This window comes from Malaclemys terrapin, chromosome 7 (genome assembly GCF_027887155.1).
Source record: "Malaclemys terrapin pileata isolate rMalTer1 chromosome 7, rMalTer1.hap1, whole genome shotgun sequence".
NCBI lineage: Eukaryota > Metazoa > Chordata > Testudines > Emydidae > Malaclemys > Malaclemys terrapin.
This window is the reverse complement of record NC_071511.1, coordinates 103,154,989-103,173,159: the sequence shown is the minus strand read 5'-3', so window position 1 is coordinate 103,173,159 and position 18,171 is coordinate 103,154,989. Positions and strand designations below refer to the sequence as shown.

The following is an 18,171-nucleotide window of genomic DNA, read 5'->3' as shown; positions in this document are numbered from 1 at the left end:
GATTGTGTTCCAGTGCACTGAGAACTAGACTGAGATTGTCAGAGCATTTATATTCATGAGAGTGAAATAATGCTTAGCCTGACTAGGCTTCTAGATTCCTTAAATGAAAAGATACTACATTAACTCCGTGCAATGCCTACTGGCTCACATTTCCTTAATGTCGGAAATTTGGAAAACTGAAGTATGAGGCTTCTTGTTAGCCAGAATACTGTGTTCATCAGCATCCTTCTACATGAACAAAGATAACTGGATCAGGATCCAGTGAGGATCTCCAACAGTAGAAGTGAGTTTACACATATTGACTTTTTTTAAGAAATATGTGAACAAAGTGAGTACAGTTCTTAAGATATTACTTCCATGTAAGTATTTACGCTGAAACATACACACTAGCTGGATTATAAGGAAATCTTTTATAACAAGTTGCTAAATATTTGTATTTTTTAATCTTATGATGTCCTGTTTTTTCTTAGTATATCAGTGGGACATGGGGGGAAATCAACATGTTGATCCAGAATGCAAGAGTTGAATTTAAGCAGTCAGAAACTACATCTGCTGTGATTGGGGTAATGCAATATTTACTAATATATTGTATTATGGGTCTCTGAATTTACTTATTCAATAATTCACAGTGATATAATGTCACTGATTAAACAAGGGTAAAGGAGAGTAAAGTTCAAGTGTGAACTCAGGTTTCCTCTCCACACACACGACTTGTAAGAGGCTGAGAATTATAAAGGTACTTGCTGAGTATCATGGGATAAGAGACAGACCTTGCTACTCCACAGTACACCCTGCCAAGCAGTTATGTAAGGGTTAGTTACATGAAGAAGTCCCGTGGTCATAATCTGAGTTAATCATGGGCCAAATTGCTAGTGCTACAGGGGTGGGAAAAATAAGATATGAAAGGGAAAATATGCCAAGAAAAAAGGGCTAAAAAAGCCATGATATCTTTCCAGCCTACAGTGCACTAGTGTGGTGGGAAAATCTTGCTGCAGAGAATGGGGAGGATTCAAAGAAATCTAAATTGAACTGGAATCAGAGAAAAGGAATTGCTCTTATGCTTACCTCCATCATCCATTTTCCAAAGCAAGACTTTCCTGCCACTTCTTTGTAGGATGGAAGGAGATTGTTTTCCCAGTCCCTTCATTCACAGCATTTATTCCCCTCTCCTGTAGCAATTGCAATTTTGGTATATTACCTACAGCTCAGAAGGTGACCATGTAGCTTCTTCATTTAACTCTATGCTGCTTCAAATATCTGCACAAATCGCCTGGCAAGGGATGCTGTAGAGTGACATGGTCTGTGTCTTAGCCCAAGAGGGAATTGCAATTAGCTCTGTAATTCCCAGCATCTCTTACCACCCTTTGGAATGAAAAGCCTAATGATAACTACTGAATGATATTTAGCTTAGATAAACATAGTTGCTAATGTGTTATAAATTAAGGATCCATATTTTGCACATGCTCTTGTTTGCATGTAAACTTCCAAAATAGGATGTACATTCTGGGAAAACATTAAAATTTTACAAATTTCCACAGATTTGAGATGCAGAAATTTAGTATAGTATGCTAGAGTTTTCTGCTCATTTCATTAGGTGTGTGTTATACTTTACCTTTATATGTGCATACCATTAGTTAGCATGTAAGAAAGGCCTCAGAACTAGGATCATTACTCAGGCAGAACTCCCACTGACCTCTAGGACATTTAGCCTGAATAAAGACTGATGAACAAAGCTGTTTGCTTGTAAGGATAGAACCCTGTCAACAATCTGAAGGGAACTATAGTTAAAGCCATATTAAACCAGAGATCAGACACAGCTCCTGTTGAACTGCATTCTGACATGGGTTGGCCTGCTGATGTGCACAAGGCTAAAGGTGTCCTTGTAACTGTATATCAAATATGGCAAAATTCTCTGTAATATTTAACCATATTTTCCCCTTTCCCTGACTTATGTGATACAGAAACATATAAATATAAAACACATGTATACACACCCCTTCACCTACGTTTATCTTCTCATAGGTTTCAGAGTAGCAGCCGTGTTAGTCTGTATCCGCAAAAAGAAGAACAGGAGTACTTGTGGCACCTTAGAGACTAACAAATTTATTAGAGCATAAGCTTTCGTGGACTACAGCCCACTTCTTTGGATGCATATCTTCTCATAGCCTCTCATGGAGGAAAGAACTTTTCATCCCAAGGCAGAGCCACAGGTGAAACTCAAATCTGGTAGCAAACTTTCAGAGAACTGTGGTGTTTAGACATAGCCTGTTAAATGTTTATATCTTTACATCCTTCAGTTTCAGATGAAAAATGTTTTCTCCCTTGAGCTGCACTTGCAGCACATACTCCAGGAAATATTGGAACATCCAGGTGCCATGTTGGTACCCTACCATTTTGAGGTCAGGATGGAAGGGGAAGATTTTAGTATTAACATTGAATTTCAAGGTCTATTACAAATGCTGGACTGTTCTTTACTTAAAATGCTTGAAGGAACCACTCTGCTGCTGTGATGTCCTTATCAGACAGTTGAAAGTTACTGTAATTTTGGTCAGGAGTTTTGAATATGTAATGAGAATTATTTGAACGGTGGATAGTTATATAATTGAATTTTGTTGCTGTTGACGTAAAGTTTTCTACTGAAGCAGGAGAAAAATAGCATTGTTTGTTTTCAAAGTGAAATAACACCTTGAATTGTATCATTGAAATATACATAAGAGATGCAGCCTCAAGTGAGTTTTGTGGTCTCTCTCCTAAAAGGCACACTAGTAAAAATAAAAATACTATCTCACTGCTGTCCATTATGTATATTATGTATATCGCATAACTTTCTAATTTAATCTCTTAATACAATTATATGAATTTAGTGCTTGTAAAAGACATCAAAGTGACAGTCCCGGTGATCCCTATCCACAGCTCTGAAGTTCTCTGTCCACAGAACTAGTTCAGCACAAACAATGAAATAGAACAGCCTCACTTGCCCGGCCAATATATCTCAACCCTGACCTGGAGGGCTGACATCTGTGAGTGAATGAATTCAGTCTTCATACCCTTTCGCTTTGTGATGCCTCTATTGAAACTTCTCAAGGATGCCAATGAGAGTTAATTGTGGTTATGGTTTTTCACAGTACTGCTGAAAAAACACTCAGTTTTCAGAGCTGTGCATTCATAGAATTTAACAAAAAAAAAAAAAGTCTTAACAAAGGATTGACATTTGCATGGTTGACACAAGGGCCAATCACAATACCAGTCCTTGTGAGCAGAACCTTTTGGCCTCTTATCCTCCCAGCAAGCAGATATCCTGAGAGAGGGCGAGAATAGATATGACTATGGTCCCACTCATCTGGACCCACACTTAACTGTAGAGCAGTCTGTCCAATCCTAATGTCAAAATTGGGACATGGGTGTTCTGACCTAGTGGTCAGGGCAGGCAGGGGCAGGATACCAAAGTCAGGCAGTGGGAGCAGGTAGCTCAAGGGAAGCAGCGCTAAGCAGGGGAAACTCAGTTGAAAGACAATTTCCTCTTCCTGTGCTTGGTTTAACTAGAATCAGGGAACCAATCAGGATCTCCCTGAGTTCCACCAATCAGATCGCAGGACTGGAGTCCTCTGGCCTAGTTGAGCTTCTAGCTCTGGCAACTGTTGGCAGGACAGAACTTACTGGTTCCTAAAACCCTGTGGACCAAGTCTGATGCCTGTGGTTCCTGGTACCTAATGGATGTCATAGGACATGCACCTCCTGTGGATAGCAAACACTCCCAGAGACAGTTTTTCCAACTGATGCATAATCTCTCCCTTGCTCTCCTAAGGATAGTGCACCTCTGCTACACAGAGTTGTGTGTAAATCACACAGGCTATACCTGTTTTTAAATATTGGCTATATATAATCTATCTAATTTATCTATCTAGGTTTTAATATTGGACCCATTATACTGGTATCTGAACATCTCAGTGCTGAGGTACCCCTGAGTACATATTTACTCATGCAGTCCACCATGTTCTCACTGCTATTTTTAGAAAGCTAGCTAGATTAAAGCTAGTGCAGGCATGTCTCCAGAAGATCAAATCACAACCCCAGTTGTAGTGTAGATATACCTTTAGACCCATACGTCATAAACAGAATTGGTATATTTTAACTGAAGAATCTCCATTCCTGCTATTGATATATTATCCAGAAAAAGTCAGCCTCACTCTCAGGTCCAAGGTTGATTTTGCAGTAATAGCAGTAAGAAAAAAATAAATAAACTTACTCATTTTACAAGTAAAACTAATAGTGAAGTAATTGAGGGATGATAAAAATGGGACCTCACTATGGTTTGAGTGTTTTAGAGTCAATGTTCACTTTTAAAATATTTTTAAAAATACATATCTCACTATAAAATTAATTATGGATTGTATAAATTTAATAGGACATCTCCAAAATGAAAATTATTAATTTATTTTTACACTTTATGTTTGACCTTTATGAACCACTTTAGTCTTTTCTTTGGTTCTGCCACTTATGAGGTCATAAAGGTCATAGCTAACTTGTAAAAATAAATCTAATATTTTGAGTAAGGCAAGGTCACATTCCACGTTCTGTATCTACTGTAATATATGTATATATCATGCAAGCAGACAAAGACTGCACAATTTACACAACTAATGTGGTAGATGTAGGAATTTGTCTATGTTTACATTTGGAAACACATTACAAATAGACTTGAATAAGTTATCTGGTTCCCAACAATGAGTTTTTGGTGAATAGTCTGCCTACGCTGTCCAGCCTCACTCTTGGCCCATGGGATAAGGAGGAGGAATTAGGCATCTTACCTTTTGAACTTACCCCAAAATTTTAAGACCTATAGAGGGAGAGAGGAAATTACTAGAATTCTTAACGGCGTGTCCACCATTCTATCTGCTCTTCTTATATCTGGTTGCCTGCAGCATCTGGATCTCTGTGGTAGTTATTATGCCTAAATCAGAGGTTCTTAAAGTTCATTGCACCGCGACCCCCTTCTGACAAGAAAAATTACTATACAACCCCAGGAGGAGGGACCGAAGCCTGAGCCCGCCCGAGCCCAGCCGCCCTGGGTGGAGGGTTGCGGGGGCAAAGCTTAGCTACACCGCCCTGAGCTGGGGGGCCAAAGCCGAAGCCCAAAGGCTTCATCCCCATGCAGGGGGCCTGTAACTTGAGCCCTGCCACCCAGGGCTGAAGCCCTCAGGCTTCAGCTTTGACCCCAGGCAGTGGGGCTCGGGCTTCGGCTTGGGCCCCAGCAAATCTAAGCCAGCCCTGGTGACCCCAATAAAATGGGGTTGCGATCCCCTTTGGGATCCCAACCCACAATTTGAGAACCACTGGCCTAGATGCTTTGATAGTAGTTCGTCTTTGCATTTTATAATGCTTCCAGCCTTTAATTAAATTATTGTGTGACACACCCAACCATAAAATGAACATATGTTTTCAGTTTGTGTTTATCCTGCATTAAAGTAACCTGTTCATATGGGGAAATGTATTCTCACAGGCACTGTATGACTAGAAAGTGGCATAGCACCTGTACCATTTGGGCATTAACAGTAAGTTAGTTAAAAACCCCTTTTTTCGGGTATTTATAACTTCACTTCAGACTCAATCTTGGCATACAACATGGGTTCTCAAACTGGGGGTTGGGAGGTTAATACATGGGGGGGTCGCGAGCTGTCAGCCTCCACCCCAAACCGCGCTTTGCCTCCAGCATTTACAATGGTGTTAAATATGTAAAAAAGTGTTTTTAATTTATAAGGGGGGTCGCACACAGAGGCTTGCTATGTGAAAGGGGTCACCGTACAAAAGTTTGAGAACCCCTGGCATACAAGCTTTCAGCCTGGGAGTGCATTGTTTGACCTTTTTTTCAACATAATTGCTTGGGCTGATGTTAGGTTATGAGTGTGAAGGTTTTAGATTTTTTGTTTTTTGTACTTGCTCAAATGTAACTTCGATTTCTTATAAAATTTGGGAAGTGATTAGCAGGTAATGAATCTAATTCCTGTTGTTTTTTTATTCTGAAAAGAACAAAGCAATAAGAAATGTCATACCTTCCAAATACTTGGAAAAGTTACTGTTGTGTGTGTTTAAAAGGTATTGCGGGGGGGGTTGGTTTTGTTGTTGTCAGGGTTTTTTTAGTGTGGGGCAGCTATAGCTCTCATGTCTTTTCAATAAATAATATTGGGCTATATTTTCTGAATAATTTGTCCAAGCCAAACATCTGCAGCATGGAGGGCTGAGGGAAGTAGGGGGTTCAGACCTGTTCCATGAAAGGTATGGAGCTGCTGATGGGGGTAGGGAATGACTGGAACCAAAATCAAAGATTTCAGCTTCTGTTAATGCACAGGTGCATAACTCTGTACATTTTTTTATTCCTGCCTTGTCTCCCCTTGCCTAGCATGACAGTGACCAAGGGGTCCAGATTCATAGTTATTGTTAACTCTGTTGACCATCCTATTGTGGACACTGAATGGCCAGAACCACTGCAGTTAGGTATCCAAATAAGAATACCCAGGGCTAAACTGTATTGGCCATCTCAAACAAAACACTGCCTCCAACAGAGCTACAGAATCCCCATACCAAGCTACAAGCAATCCCTGAAAACATAGTTCCTAGCTTCTGTAATCCCATGGAGCTCTCACATCCTCAGCAGTATATCCCTGAGAGCAGGGTTTTTTTCTCTCTGATATATGATTTCTTTCTTACCTTGTCATTTATTTGTTCAGTTTTCTATTTCTTCTTTACCCTCACCATTGTTTTTTCTTCTCCATCCCTTTTTTCTTCTTTCTTCTCCATTATATTTTCCACACATTCCTTCCTTCTTTACCATCTAGCCCAATTTCTCTTAGTGCCTTTTGAGAATGCAAGGTATTTCCTACTGGCTGGCCACTTCCCCATGCAACCAACTTCCTCCTATTGCCCAAGACCTGGAATGAGACATCTCCTGACCTGCTTCAGAATGGCCAGTTGTTGTCTAGGGGGAAGCATAGGTTACCCAGGTCGGTGGCCTAGTACACCTTAAGCCCTTTGTCCGACATGAACTTCTAACATGCATCTTTCATTGAAATACCTTTAGCCCTGCAGCCTGGACTTCATTATACGGTTCTCTTAAAAGCAATGCAAGGAAAAATCAGCAGGGACTGTATATTGCTATCTATGCCTGTTATTGTGGTTCCCCATCTCTATGGGAGGAGTGAGTTTTATTGAAAGATTTCAAGTTTTGAATGAATCCCTTATTTACAGTCTTCAGATATGATCAATGCAGCTATTAGAAAAGCTTGTTTCTAGCAGGTTCAGTTGGACAAGAAAGCCATCACCAATCAAAAAGCCAGCGGTGTCTCTTGGGCCCACAATTCTTTACCTGTATGGTTATAAGATACCTGATACCCACAGTTCTGGAACCTTCATCTCCGCATATCACCCCTTTCACAATGTAGTGTGCATTTAGGGATAAAATTTGAGAAGCTGCTTACCAATTAAAACAGAATATATGTTTGAACAAAGTCAGGTGCTCTATTGTTAGCAACAACATTGTCTGGAAAGAGGGCAGCAGAGAGTCTACTATATTGAATGGAATATATTTCTTAAGCAACATATACAATATGTACACCATAATAGTGGCAGGGGTGGAGAACAGAAAACACTTGCTAGTCATTTTGGATGATGTAGTATACCTCAATCATGGCTCTGCTTCGATCTGCAGCTCAAGAATTATGCAGTCATCCTAACCTCATGAAAATATAAAGCATTTTCATGTGTATGTATATATAGAGAGACAGAGAGAGAATGTGTGTTAATTTTTATGTGCAAATTTTACTACACTTTATAATGGTATTTAATAGCATAAAATGTTGGCACCGGTATTGAAAATTGGTGAAGGTTCAGCCATCTGATTTTGAGCAGGTTATGCATACAGGCACTAACACTTGTAGACAGTTTAATAACAGTATTTGGCACTGTCTCTTCGAGCTGCTTAAACTAATTAATGCATTTGCTCCCTACAGGGCAAAATTGAGTTTTCAGATACATTTATAAACTGATGTGCATGATTGCTAAATATTTCATTATTTTGAGCTATAACATCTAACGTTTTGTGACAGTAAAGATACAGTATATACTGTTTCATTTGAAAAATTGTACAGTGAATCAGAAAATATTATCTCTGTCCTTACATACGGATACATAATTGTTTTATTATACAATATTTTTAGAATGTTAAAAGGTACTCAATAATTTGGCCATCACGCTACAAAGAACCATTATTGCTTTGCTCTCAAATGATGATTTTGGAACCATTCCATTGTTTCCTATAACTATTCCATGCTCCAGTTAAGTTTGCACAGACTTCTCATTTTATTCCTACAGGTTTTGTAAAGTTCCAGGTCCACCTACCCTGCTGGCCTAACCCGTCTCCTATTTCTCTGCCAAAAAGGGTGGGGGTCGGGACGGGGAATTTGGAGTGAGTCCCTCGCAATGTGGATTTACTTTATTTCATTGTTAAAAAATGACATCAGGCAATAATTCCCTGAAATCCCTGAGTGCTCAAGGTTAACACTAATCTTGCTGGCTTAAAAAGAGGTTAAAAAAATAATAAGTAACAATTTGATTTGAAATAAACCTTTCTAAAGAAATCACAGTAAACAAAATCTGTTTGCCTAAGGAAACCCTCCTAGCAATCAGCTAGTAACACAACTGCATGTGCTAATGAACCCAAAGCTGTTAATGTGGTTTCTTCAGTTAAATTGATTCATGAATTTTGAAGAGAACATTATCTAATGAATTTTCTTTGAATAGAAAGCAATTAAAAGGACAAATCAGTCTGATTAACCCCAAAGTCACCCTACTGCCACAAATGGTGTACAGTTTGAAATTATATCATAAAAAACTAGAGCAGATTTGCTATCTCTTTGCCCTCTACTAATCCATGTAAATTAATGAACAACAAAGTTAATTTCTTTGATGACCCTTTTCTAGTATCACCTGGATTATGCTGATGTTTAATTTGCTTAATGTTATAATAAAGACTAAACAGATTTTTTCAATGAAGTGATTATCATTCCCTTCAGTTAAGCAGTGATTTTTATTATTTAACACACAAATAATGGTGTATGGGTTTCCTTTAAGCACAAAATCACATTTCACTAGGTTTGCATATAACATAGTCAGTGGCACTCGGTACCAGAATAAGAAGAAAATATTTTTAATCAGTTTGTTTCATTGCCGAAGGATGAGACTGGTGTTTTCATCATTGTTTGCTTCTTATTTTTTATTACAGTTTGTTACCCACAGTAGAGATGTTTTGTAGTTTTCATCACAGCTTCTGCAAGTGTTTTGGAAGAACAATAGCTGTTAAACCAAACTAAATCTGAAACTAGCTGTTGGTTTTCTTACCGTAAAATAATCCTTGGGTGAAAAGTTAAAACTGTGCAAACAGAGGGGGAAATGTTCTAATGCATTCATTTATGCAATATTGCAACAGGATGAAAACTAAAAGCAATTTGATGATTGCAAATTAAAACTAAAATAATGGAAGTTATTTTATTTGTCATGTCCTTATCATTAAGGAGGTACTGTACATTGAAGGTCACAGACAGTCCTTACATTTTATAATGTCTAGAATTCTGAACAGTAGCTTGGGGGTCTCTACTATAAAATGCAGTCAGCCAGGATAATACCAAGTCCACTGGCTCTAGGGCTTCTTTTCCAGTGTGTCCCAGCTGAAGTTTGAAATTAACTAGAGATACAAGAGCTTTGTAAAATAGGTAGAGCCAGTTATTTTTTCCCTCTTTAATTTGACTGTGTGCTAATTTATATTCTGCCAATTTAATGGAAAACCATATTATATGCGTTAACAGGATAATTGTACTTGAAGCAAATTAAAAATATAGAAAAATCAAAGCCTTAAATCCCCTTTTTATAGTGATCAATTACTTGAAACACTCTAATAATCATGTATTTAAATACAGTAATATAGAACACAATAACAGGACTGAATATCTGGACTGTTTTAATTTAAAATAGAAAAGTTGCTGTTCATTCCATAGTTTGTGTAAGAGTTCTTAATGATTTTTATCTTGGCTATTTAAGCCATCCTTATGAATAGTGTATTGCTGCTTCTTTTTTTACAGATTCATTCACCAGGCAAGTGCTATGGACCCTGTTGAGAGATGTGAAATTTGGAGAGGCTGTTTCTTACAAGCAATTAGCAGACCTGGCAGGCAACAGCAAAGCAGCAAGAGCAGTGGGAGGAGCAATGAGAAGCAATCCTGTAAGTTCATGTCAACTTTCAAATAAAGTTGATGGAAGATGGTGGGTTTAGACAGAAAGCTTTGTGGGCTAAATGTCATTAGATTAAATTTATCTGCTATGAAAACTACTCTACCATGAGTAATAAGGTCAGTAAGTGTTTTTAATCAGCATTAATGCATAAACCAGTTTAATATGATTTATTCCCCACCATTTATGGTGTTAGTAGATTTGAAAAGAAGCATTGCACTTGTTTTAATTTAATTCGTCAACCTATAGACATTTTGTTATTCTTAAACTTTTTTTATACTCTTGGGAATGTGGAATCCTTTGTCACTTAACAGTGACACTTTCTCACAGGATGTGAATGGCTTTTAACTGAGTTATAAACTAGTTCATCCCTCTGGGCCTGAAAATAGTTCTGGCAATGTGAGAGGAGCAAATAGATTATTCATTCATAAAGGCACAAGTAGGACTCAGATTCCCAGCAGCTCAGGTTCTGGGTTGTCTGGGCTGGCCAGGTTCTCTCCCCACTTCAGAGGTTGAACCAGAACCTCAGCTGGTGGAAATGGACTCCATTAAACTCAGTGGAGTTATCAAATGTACATGAGTTGAGGGTCTGGACCTCTGGTTTGGTGAAGCCATTGGTGAGCCCTCTAACTGCCTCAGATACTTTCAGTATACCAAATTGGCTCAAGTTTGGCTGGGATCCATTAGTGTGACTATATATTAAACAAGGTTATGTAGGTCCTGGCACATGGGTTAGGTCATTAGAAATCAGCATGTGGACGGAGAAGGAAAAGGGAGTTTGGCTTCTCAACTCCACTGTATTTGGGCTTTGGGATATTTTCCCCTTCCCTGAGTTTAAACCAATAGATTCTGGATGTGTATCTCAGTATGACATTGGTTGCAACTTTGGTGCACTAGCTGATGCCAGGTCTGCAGGCCATAGTCAGCCCTTGGTATCATCTGAGGAATCCACGCTCTTTATTCTTAAACTAATAGGACAGTATTGGTTTCACAATTCATTGTTACACAAGTACAGAAAGGGGAAGGCCAGGAACATCTTTCAACTGATGCCCCAGCTACCTGCTTACAAAGACATTTTATTTATTAACATTCTATTAATAACATCGTGGCTTTTTCAGCCATTCTTGAGCATGTTTCTCCTCATTACCAAATGCCCTCAGAATGTGTATCTTTCCATACTTTACTATGTCTTTATTTCTCTGGCATCATATCTGCTATAATCTTTGACCTTCCATGTTATTTTTATATTCAGTTTCCTCAGGTTTTTCTTTAATAAGGTACATAAGAGACTACAACATGTGGTAGGAAAGTGAATACAAAAATTTGTATTCACAAGTGGAGGTGACTTTACATATACAAATCATAAAATTTTGCTTTTCACGGTGCCACATACACTGTGAATATTTATCCTGATTTATAAAGGAAATCTAGCATAACTGACCCACATACTGGGACTTGTAGTTGTAAGAACAGCATGCAGATTTAAATAGAAAATAACAGAGACATGTCAAAAAGAAAATCCTTTTGGAATACAATAAAATTATACATGTTCTTGTGCAGAATGTATATGGGACTTCTAATTAGAGGTATAGGAGATATGCAGTAATGAAAGACTTTGTGTTGAAAAAGACAGGAGCATCATTACAGTATAATAATATTAATATTTTATATTAGCAAGTTTCCATTGTGAAATGTTGGTATGGCATTGTATTAGTATATGCCTTTCCCTAACACAGTGCAGTAATCTGTAATTGTTATGTTAAAATGTGGTGGTATATCAAGAACAGAAAATACTGTAGCTGCAGCATGGGATGGATCCCATTTTTAAAAATTGCCATAGCTTTGCTGTATATTTTCAGAACTATTTTCATCCTTGCTCACAGGAGAAAAAGCAGGAATTTTCACACCACAACCTGCTGTTACCTCTACTTTGGATGCTGCTGCTCCACTGCAGCCTGAGGGCAAAGCTGGGTACATTTCTAGGCAATAGCAATTACATATCCTTTTGCACAAAACTACATTGTTATTCTTTGAGAACTGTTTCCTGTAGGTTTGCATTGTATTGCCTTGTCTTAATGTACACCATATTGTATTGGAAAGCAATCTATCATATTAAAATAAGCTGTATTGTCAAGTACAGCACAACGTATTGACAAAACATGGTATCATACTTTGTAAATTGTTTCATATGAAAGTCTCATATGCACTTACAAAATTCTTAATATACTTTTTGCATTGCATTTGCAAACTTCACAAACACAACAGACATAGTATATTTGACAATACATTAGCTAACTGTTTAAAATTTTCATTTTTTCAATGAGGGAGGGTAATGAGGTTTTAAATCTAACTAAACACAGTTCATCCATTTTGACGTAGTATTAAATATTTTGGTGAAATTGCAGGTTGAGTCCTTATAAGCACTACTGCATTACAACTGCTACATGAATAATATACATGTCTTTATTATGATGGAAATGCCCTTTTTGAGTAATCATCACCCTTGTATAATATGCCAAAAATGCATAAATCAGTTGCTTTTACAGCATTCAGAAGAGCTAATTGTTGTTATTGTTTGTCCACCAATGTGTCCTGAGTTTAAGGATATGCCTGAAAAGAAAGTGTGCAATTTCAAAAGCCAGTGTGAGTAAACAGATTTTTGTACATAACATAATGGTTTAAAGTTTAGTAAATACAGACTATAATCCTTAATGTACCAGCTATGCAAAATACTTACCACAATATATGACATCAGCACTTGTTGGCATATATTATTTGGTTATTGACAGTTGACTGGTACTAGTAACAGTATTCAGAAACATGTATTGTTTTGCAACCTGTCTGATGAATCTATTAATCTCCATAAATGTGCCTGTCCAAATATGACCAAAGTCACTACAATTATAAAACATGATTTCCTGAGGGTTGACAATTGTATTATTACTAGAAACAAGTGTTTTAAAAACAGAACTATATGTAAAAACCTACCATGACTAAAATCAAAAGTAATAATAAAAAAATGTATGCCTTATATTTTCCACCACTTAACAAAATACTTCTCTCTTCTACAAATCATGTCTGGTTGGTACTTAATTTCTGTAGTATACATTGTACAAGTTTCCTTTGTAGTTAGGTTGCTTCACATAATTCATACAATGACCTTCAACTTTATGAGAAGGTGGAAAAGGTGCCGGCAGCAGCTGAGAGATGCAACATCTTTGCTTCAAATTATGCCAAGGACATGGCAGGGATGGCTCACCTTCTGCAAGAAAAACTTCAAATAGTTTACTGCAGTTTAGATTGATTGTGAGGTCTGTGGTCCTCAAAGGGAACCCATAAAGTTCAATTAAAAATCTCATTAGAATACTATAGGAGGATCAAAAAGAAATCACAGAGACTCATGGGAGATACGGAATGTTGGGCTGATTAGTCCAAGGCCATCATAAATGACTGTTCTATGACTTAAATAAGATGTCTTCAGTGGTCTGTTAACAGCAGCAGTAGCTGTATAAAGTCTCTTTATATTCTTTCTGCTTATGTTATTGTTCAGGCTAAAACCTAACTAAGTGTATAACTTGACACTAATATCGATCTAACGTAAGTCAAGAATATTATTCAACCAACATTTTTGAAACATTCAAGATTGAATAGAGTAATTGTGCATTTAAGAGAAGATCGTGAAGTATGGATTTGAAATGTTGCAAATGCATAAAACTAGTTGTGCATTAATTCCTTAGGTGGCTGGCAATAAACTTGAACACATGCTGGTTCATATTATAGTATTTGTTTCTATCAGGGAATAGGGGAGAAAAAGCAATGGGACATGAGAACACTGAAAGATTATTTTTAGCTAAGTGTGATTTTTGTTGTATGTTATAACTTGATATTTCAGCTGTTTCCATTATGGCCTCACTGATCTATTTTTGACAGTTTGGCAGCTTTCTATAAGTATTCAGTCCATCAACCAGTATAATAGGATGGTCAGTTTTCTATTGCGTCAAATTGAAAACTCTTAACAAGCAGAGCACCACAGTTGAACACCATTCTGTTTCATCCTCAGACAGAATTTGCTAAATGCAGTTCAGAGGCAATCAATACATTGTGCAGAGAGTTTTTTTCCCACCTTTTTCTAAACAAACGCATTATTGAGGAGTTAGTTTATTCACAGATTGCCATGAGCGTTAATGACCACCGGAGTCTTGTTCTGCCAGTCACCTAGATGGCTGTTGATAAAGATTTAGCATCATGTTCTAAGTGTCAGGCCTGTCAGTAGTGCTGAACCATTTGACCAGAAGAAAAAACGCACAGGGAGCTATTGATTACAGCTTCTCAGTGTCACTTGTTCACCAGGATTTAGGTATTGATGAGGCTGCGAGTGAAAACAAGCTCTTTCCCTTGTGGGCCTCTACCCAGAAGAACAAAAGCAAAGTTGGAGAAAATATTCAGCTGGAACCTGAATCAGAGGGATTCCATTATTGATTGAAGGGCCCCTTCATGTTATTTTTGTTGGAGACAAATCTATGGGTTTGGAAGTTTTATAGCATTTGAGATAGGGTCTGTGTAAATGATGGATTCATGTATTGGATGAATTAGATTTCACAGCATGAAGATTTCAATGGAGCTGTAATGTTATGAACTGCTTGGTTATTGATAAAAATTACATTACATGTAGCTGAGGTTTTAAAGCAGAGGATTGGGATAGTATTCCTTTCCAAATGTCCTTAGGGCTCTAATAAATTTTAGCAGGTTTAATTATTTTAGTAGTCTGAAAATTGTCACCACAATTAGACCAAACTGAAGTGATATTCAATATTTTTAAATTACCAGGTGATTGTAATGCATTTTCTTTAATTATTTCCAATGCTGAGTAGAATGCTGCATACACACACAGTACATAACAAACAAGTCATATACACATCATACATTATGACAAATATGGCATAAATTACCTAATTTCTGCAACCGTGGCCAAAATATTATTTATTTTGCACCTTTGATGTCATCACTTGCACTTTGCCTGTTAATTTGTGCCAGTACTACTTTTGGTTCCCAGCAGCGGTAATCTTTTACATAAAAAGAACCTGGCATCAAAACACTTTCTCACCCTATCCACCTAACTCAAGCACCGCCCCAAAAAAGAGGGATCAGATTAAAAGCAGGAATCAAATTAAACTTGCTATAATCTGTTTTGGACTAGTGCCAAGGTTCTAATTCCTTGCTCCCCTCAGAGATAGGTGCATCCCACTGGAGATATGAGATGCCCGGATTTCCTCTTATATATAAAGCATCTGGGTGAGATTTGCATGGTACAAGAACATGTTAGTGGTGGGCCATCAGGGATCCGATTTCTGCTCTATAGAATGATCTGTGCCAGCCCCAGGGTGAATTACAGCAGCCTATGGACTGCTTTAACTTGTGCCAGCTGGCTGTGGTCCCCAAAGGATCATACTCCGGCTGAGAATTGGTGGCATGTCCTTTTCCACCTGAATACACACACTGCTTGAGGAGGAAGTTGGCATAGGAGTGGACTTTACACCAGCAGAGCAGTGTGCCTCTCCCTCACTCTCTGAGGGAATTCTCAGCTGGCCAGCTACAGACAGTCTCACTCTTTCATACCACACGAGCAGCACAAAAGAGCTGGATCAGGAGGAGTGTGTATGGCCCTTTAGGTTTGCAAGGTATATGACCTTAGCATCAGAACACCCTGATTTATAGAAAAGCTAATTTAAATATCTTTGCATTTTTTTACAAGTTATTATTGCTGTTTATACTGTCACTCCAAGACCTGTAGGTAGTAACTAATATAGATTTTATGGATGGAAAGATATCAAGAAGAATATCAATAATTTTAAAAATAACTTCATTAAAGTGTGGCATAAACAGAACACATGATGGTGTGGTGGTGTATAAAATTTGTATTGATGCTTGTTGGAAATGTCCTGCATAATTCACTTGTGGCGATGCCAGTTGTGAATAAGTTCAGTCAAATTTTTATAGCACCATGTACTACATATGGTCTACATCTAAGTTTTAAAAAATAATTTAACAACCTATATAATATCCATTACCCTATCTCCTTTCCATCATCAGCTTTTTTTTAATCCATTTGCCTTCCATTTCTGTTCAAGGGCTTGATCCTGCGAAGTGCTGAATGTTGAGGGCAATTAGCACCCTGCAGCTTTGAGATCCAAGTTCATATTCTTACCTCTAGAGTACTTAAATAAGCATAGTTTGAGCCTTATAAAGGAAAAACTGCAAAGTGGAATAGAAAATGAATCAGTGTAATGTTTTTCATCTATTCATACAGATTAAGAAGGCTGTACCAAATAATCTTGAATCTAAAATGTTCAGCATCTTGAAGGATGCACTTTTTAGTACCTCATTTCCTTTCACAGTTGCATCACTGCATTTGAAATACTATCCCGTTACCAAAACAAATGTTGTAAGATTAAAGATGATGTGCTGAATTTTTTATGATGTGCATTTCAAGGATGATATATAAACACCAGTAATAAAAAAATCATTGCATTTATGTACTTCTCTACATTATCAGTATGTTATGTAATTTTTCATGTACATTTTTGAAAACCCTTGACATTCTCCTATGAATGATATAAAGCAAAAGGTATAAAACAGTTTCTCAAATTGTTTAGGGTGCAAATTAAATGTATCCTGGTATAGGTTTTAAATATACAAAATCAGTCTCAGATTGACTTACTGTTAAATAATTATTATCATAATAATCTTACATAGTACTTCTCATGAAAAGTTCTCAAATATCTTTACCAAAAAAAGTATCATATTATATATGGGAAACTGAAGCACAAAGAGGTGAAGTGACTTCTCCAAAGTCATTGAGCAGGCCAGTGGCAGAATTGAGTCTAGAATCCAGGTTTCCTGAGTCCCAATCTAGTGCTCTATACACTTGCCGACACTGCCTTCCCTAGTTGTTAAAGTGGTAGCAAAGGGATAGCTGGCAAATGTTTCATTTTCTAAAACTGCAACTCTGTTCTCTTTATGTATTTTAGCTATTTGTAATGCACCCATTGCTATAGCACTTAGATCCTATACAAAACCGTAATATTATTCTTACTCTATGAATATTATTTTTTCCTCTTGGAAAGTTATTTTCAGCATAACCAAATATTCATAATTCAATAGCTATTTTTGGTTATGCTACCATGCTATTGAATGCTCATGAGCTTCTGTATGCAAACCTTTCCTTTGAGCTTTTGAGAAACACTGATAAATTATATACCGTATACAGGACCTGAAACATGATCTTCCTTTTCTTCCATGTCTACACAGATGCATTGCTTTGCAGGACCAGGATCTGCGTGAGCCCTTTGTTATCGACACTATGGTCCAGTTCCTGCCCTGGTTTAGAACAGTTTGCAGTGCTTTCACTGTGCAAAGGTGTCCTAAAGTTGTAGACACACTGGAATACTCTTCTTCTGCAGGGAGAATTCTAAGGTGACCTAGAAATACCATAACAGATGCTGTGTCCACCACTTCCCAACCACTGACACAAAGGGCATGGACCAGCAATCCCCGGAGAGGGGTGGGGTTATTTGTCAGCAAACACAGACTGCTTTAGTCTTCGGGCTGCTCTAGTTTATGCTGGGGACCAGACCAGCACATAGATGGCCCCTGGATTGAGGACCATAAGGATCATTTCAATTGCCTTTGTCTCCCCCTCTTCTCCACTATGCCAAGTGCTCCTCATTGGCAACTCAGAATCTTGGAGGGGTCTCACATGCGTGCACATTTTCTAACTCTGAAGACTTCAATAGGGTTGCATGGGATCTAGCTGAGGGCAAAATCTGCCCCCTTAGCTCTCTCTTTCCTCCTCCTCCTCACCAACTCATAAACCACTTCAAAGATACCTTCATGTAT

At 37.8% G+C, this 18,171-nt stretch overlaps 1 protein-coding gene across 7 annotated transcripts in view; it reads left to right on the top strand.

Annotated features, from left to right (window-relative positions):
• MGMT (O-6-methylguanine-DNA methyltransferase) overlaps window positions 1–18,171 on the top strand; it is a 300,274-nt gene that overhangs the window by 278,897 nt on the left and 3,206 nt on the right. For all 7 annotated transcript variants that reach the window (XM_054036012.1, XM_054036006.1, XM_054036009.1 and 4 more), the window contains one exon: window positions 10,128–10,267. In XM_054036012.1, the coding sequence (XP_053891987.1) occupies window positions 10,128–10,267 (140 nt within the window). The remainder of the gene's footprint in view (window positions 1–10,127; window positions 10,268–18,171) is intronic.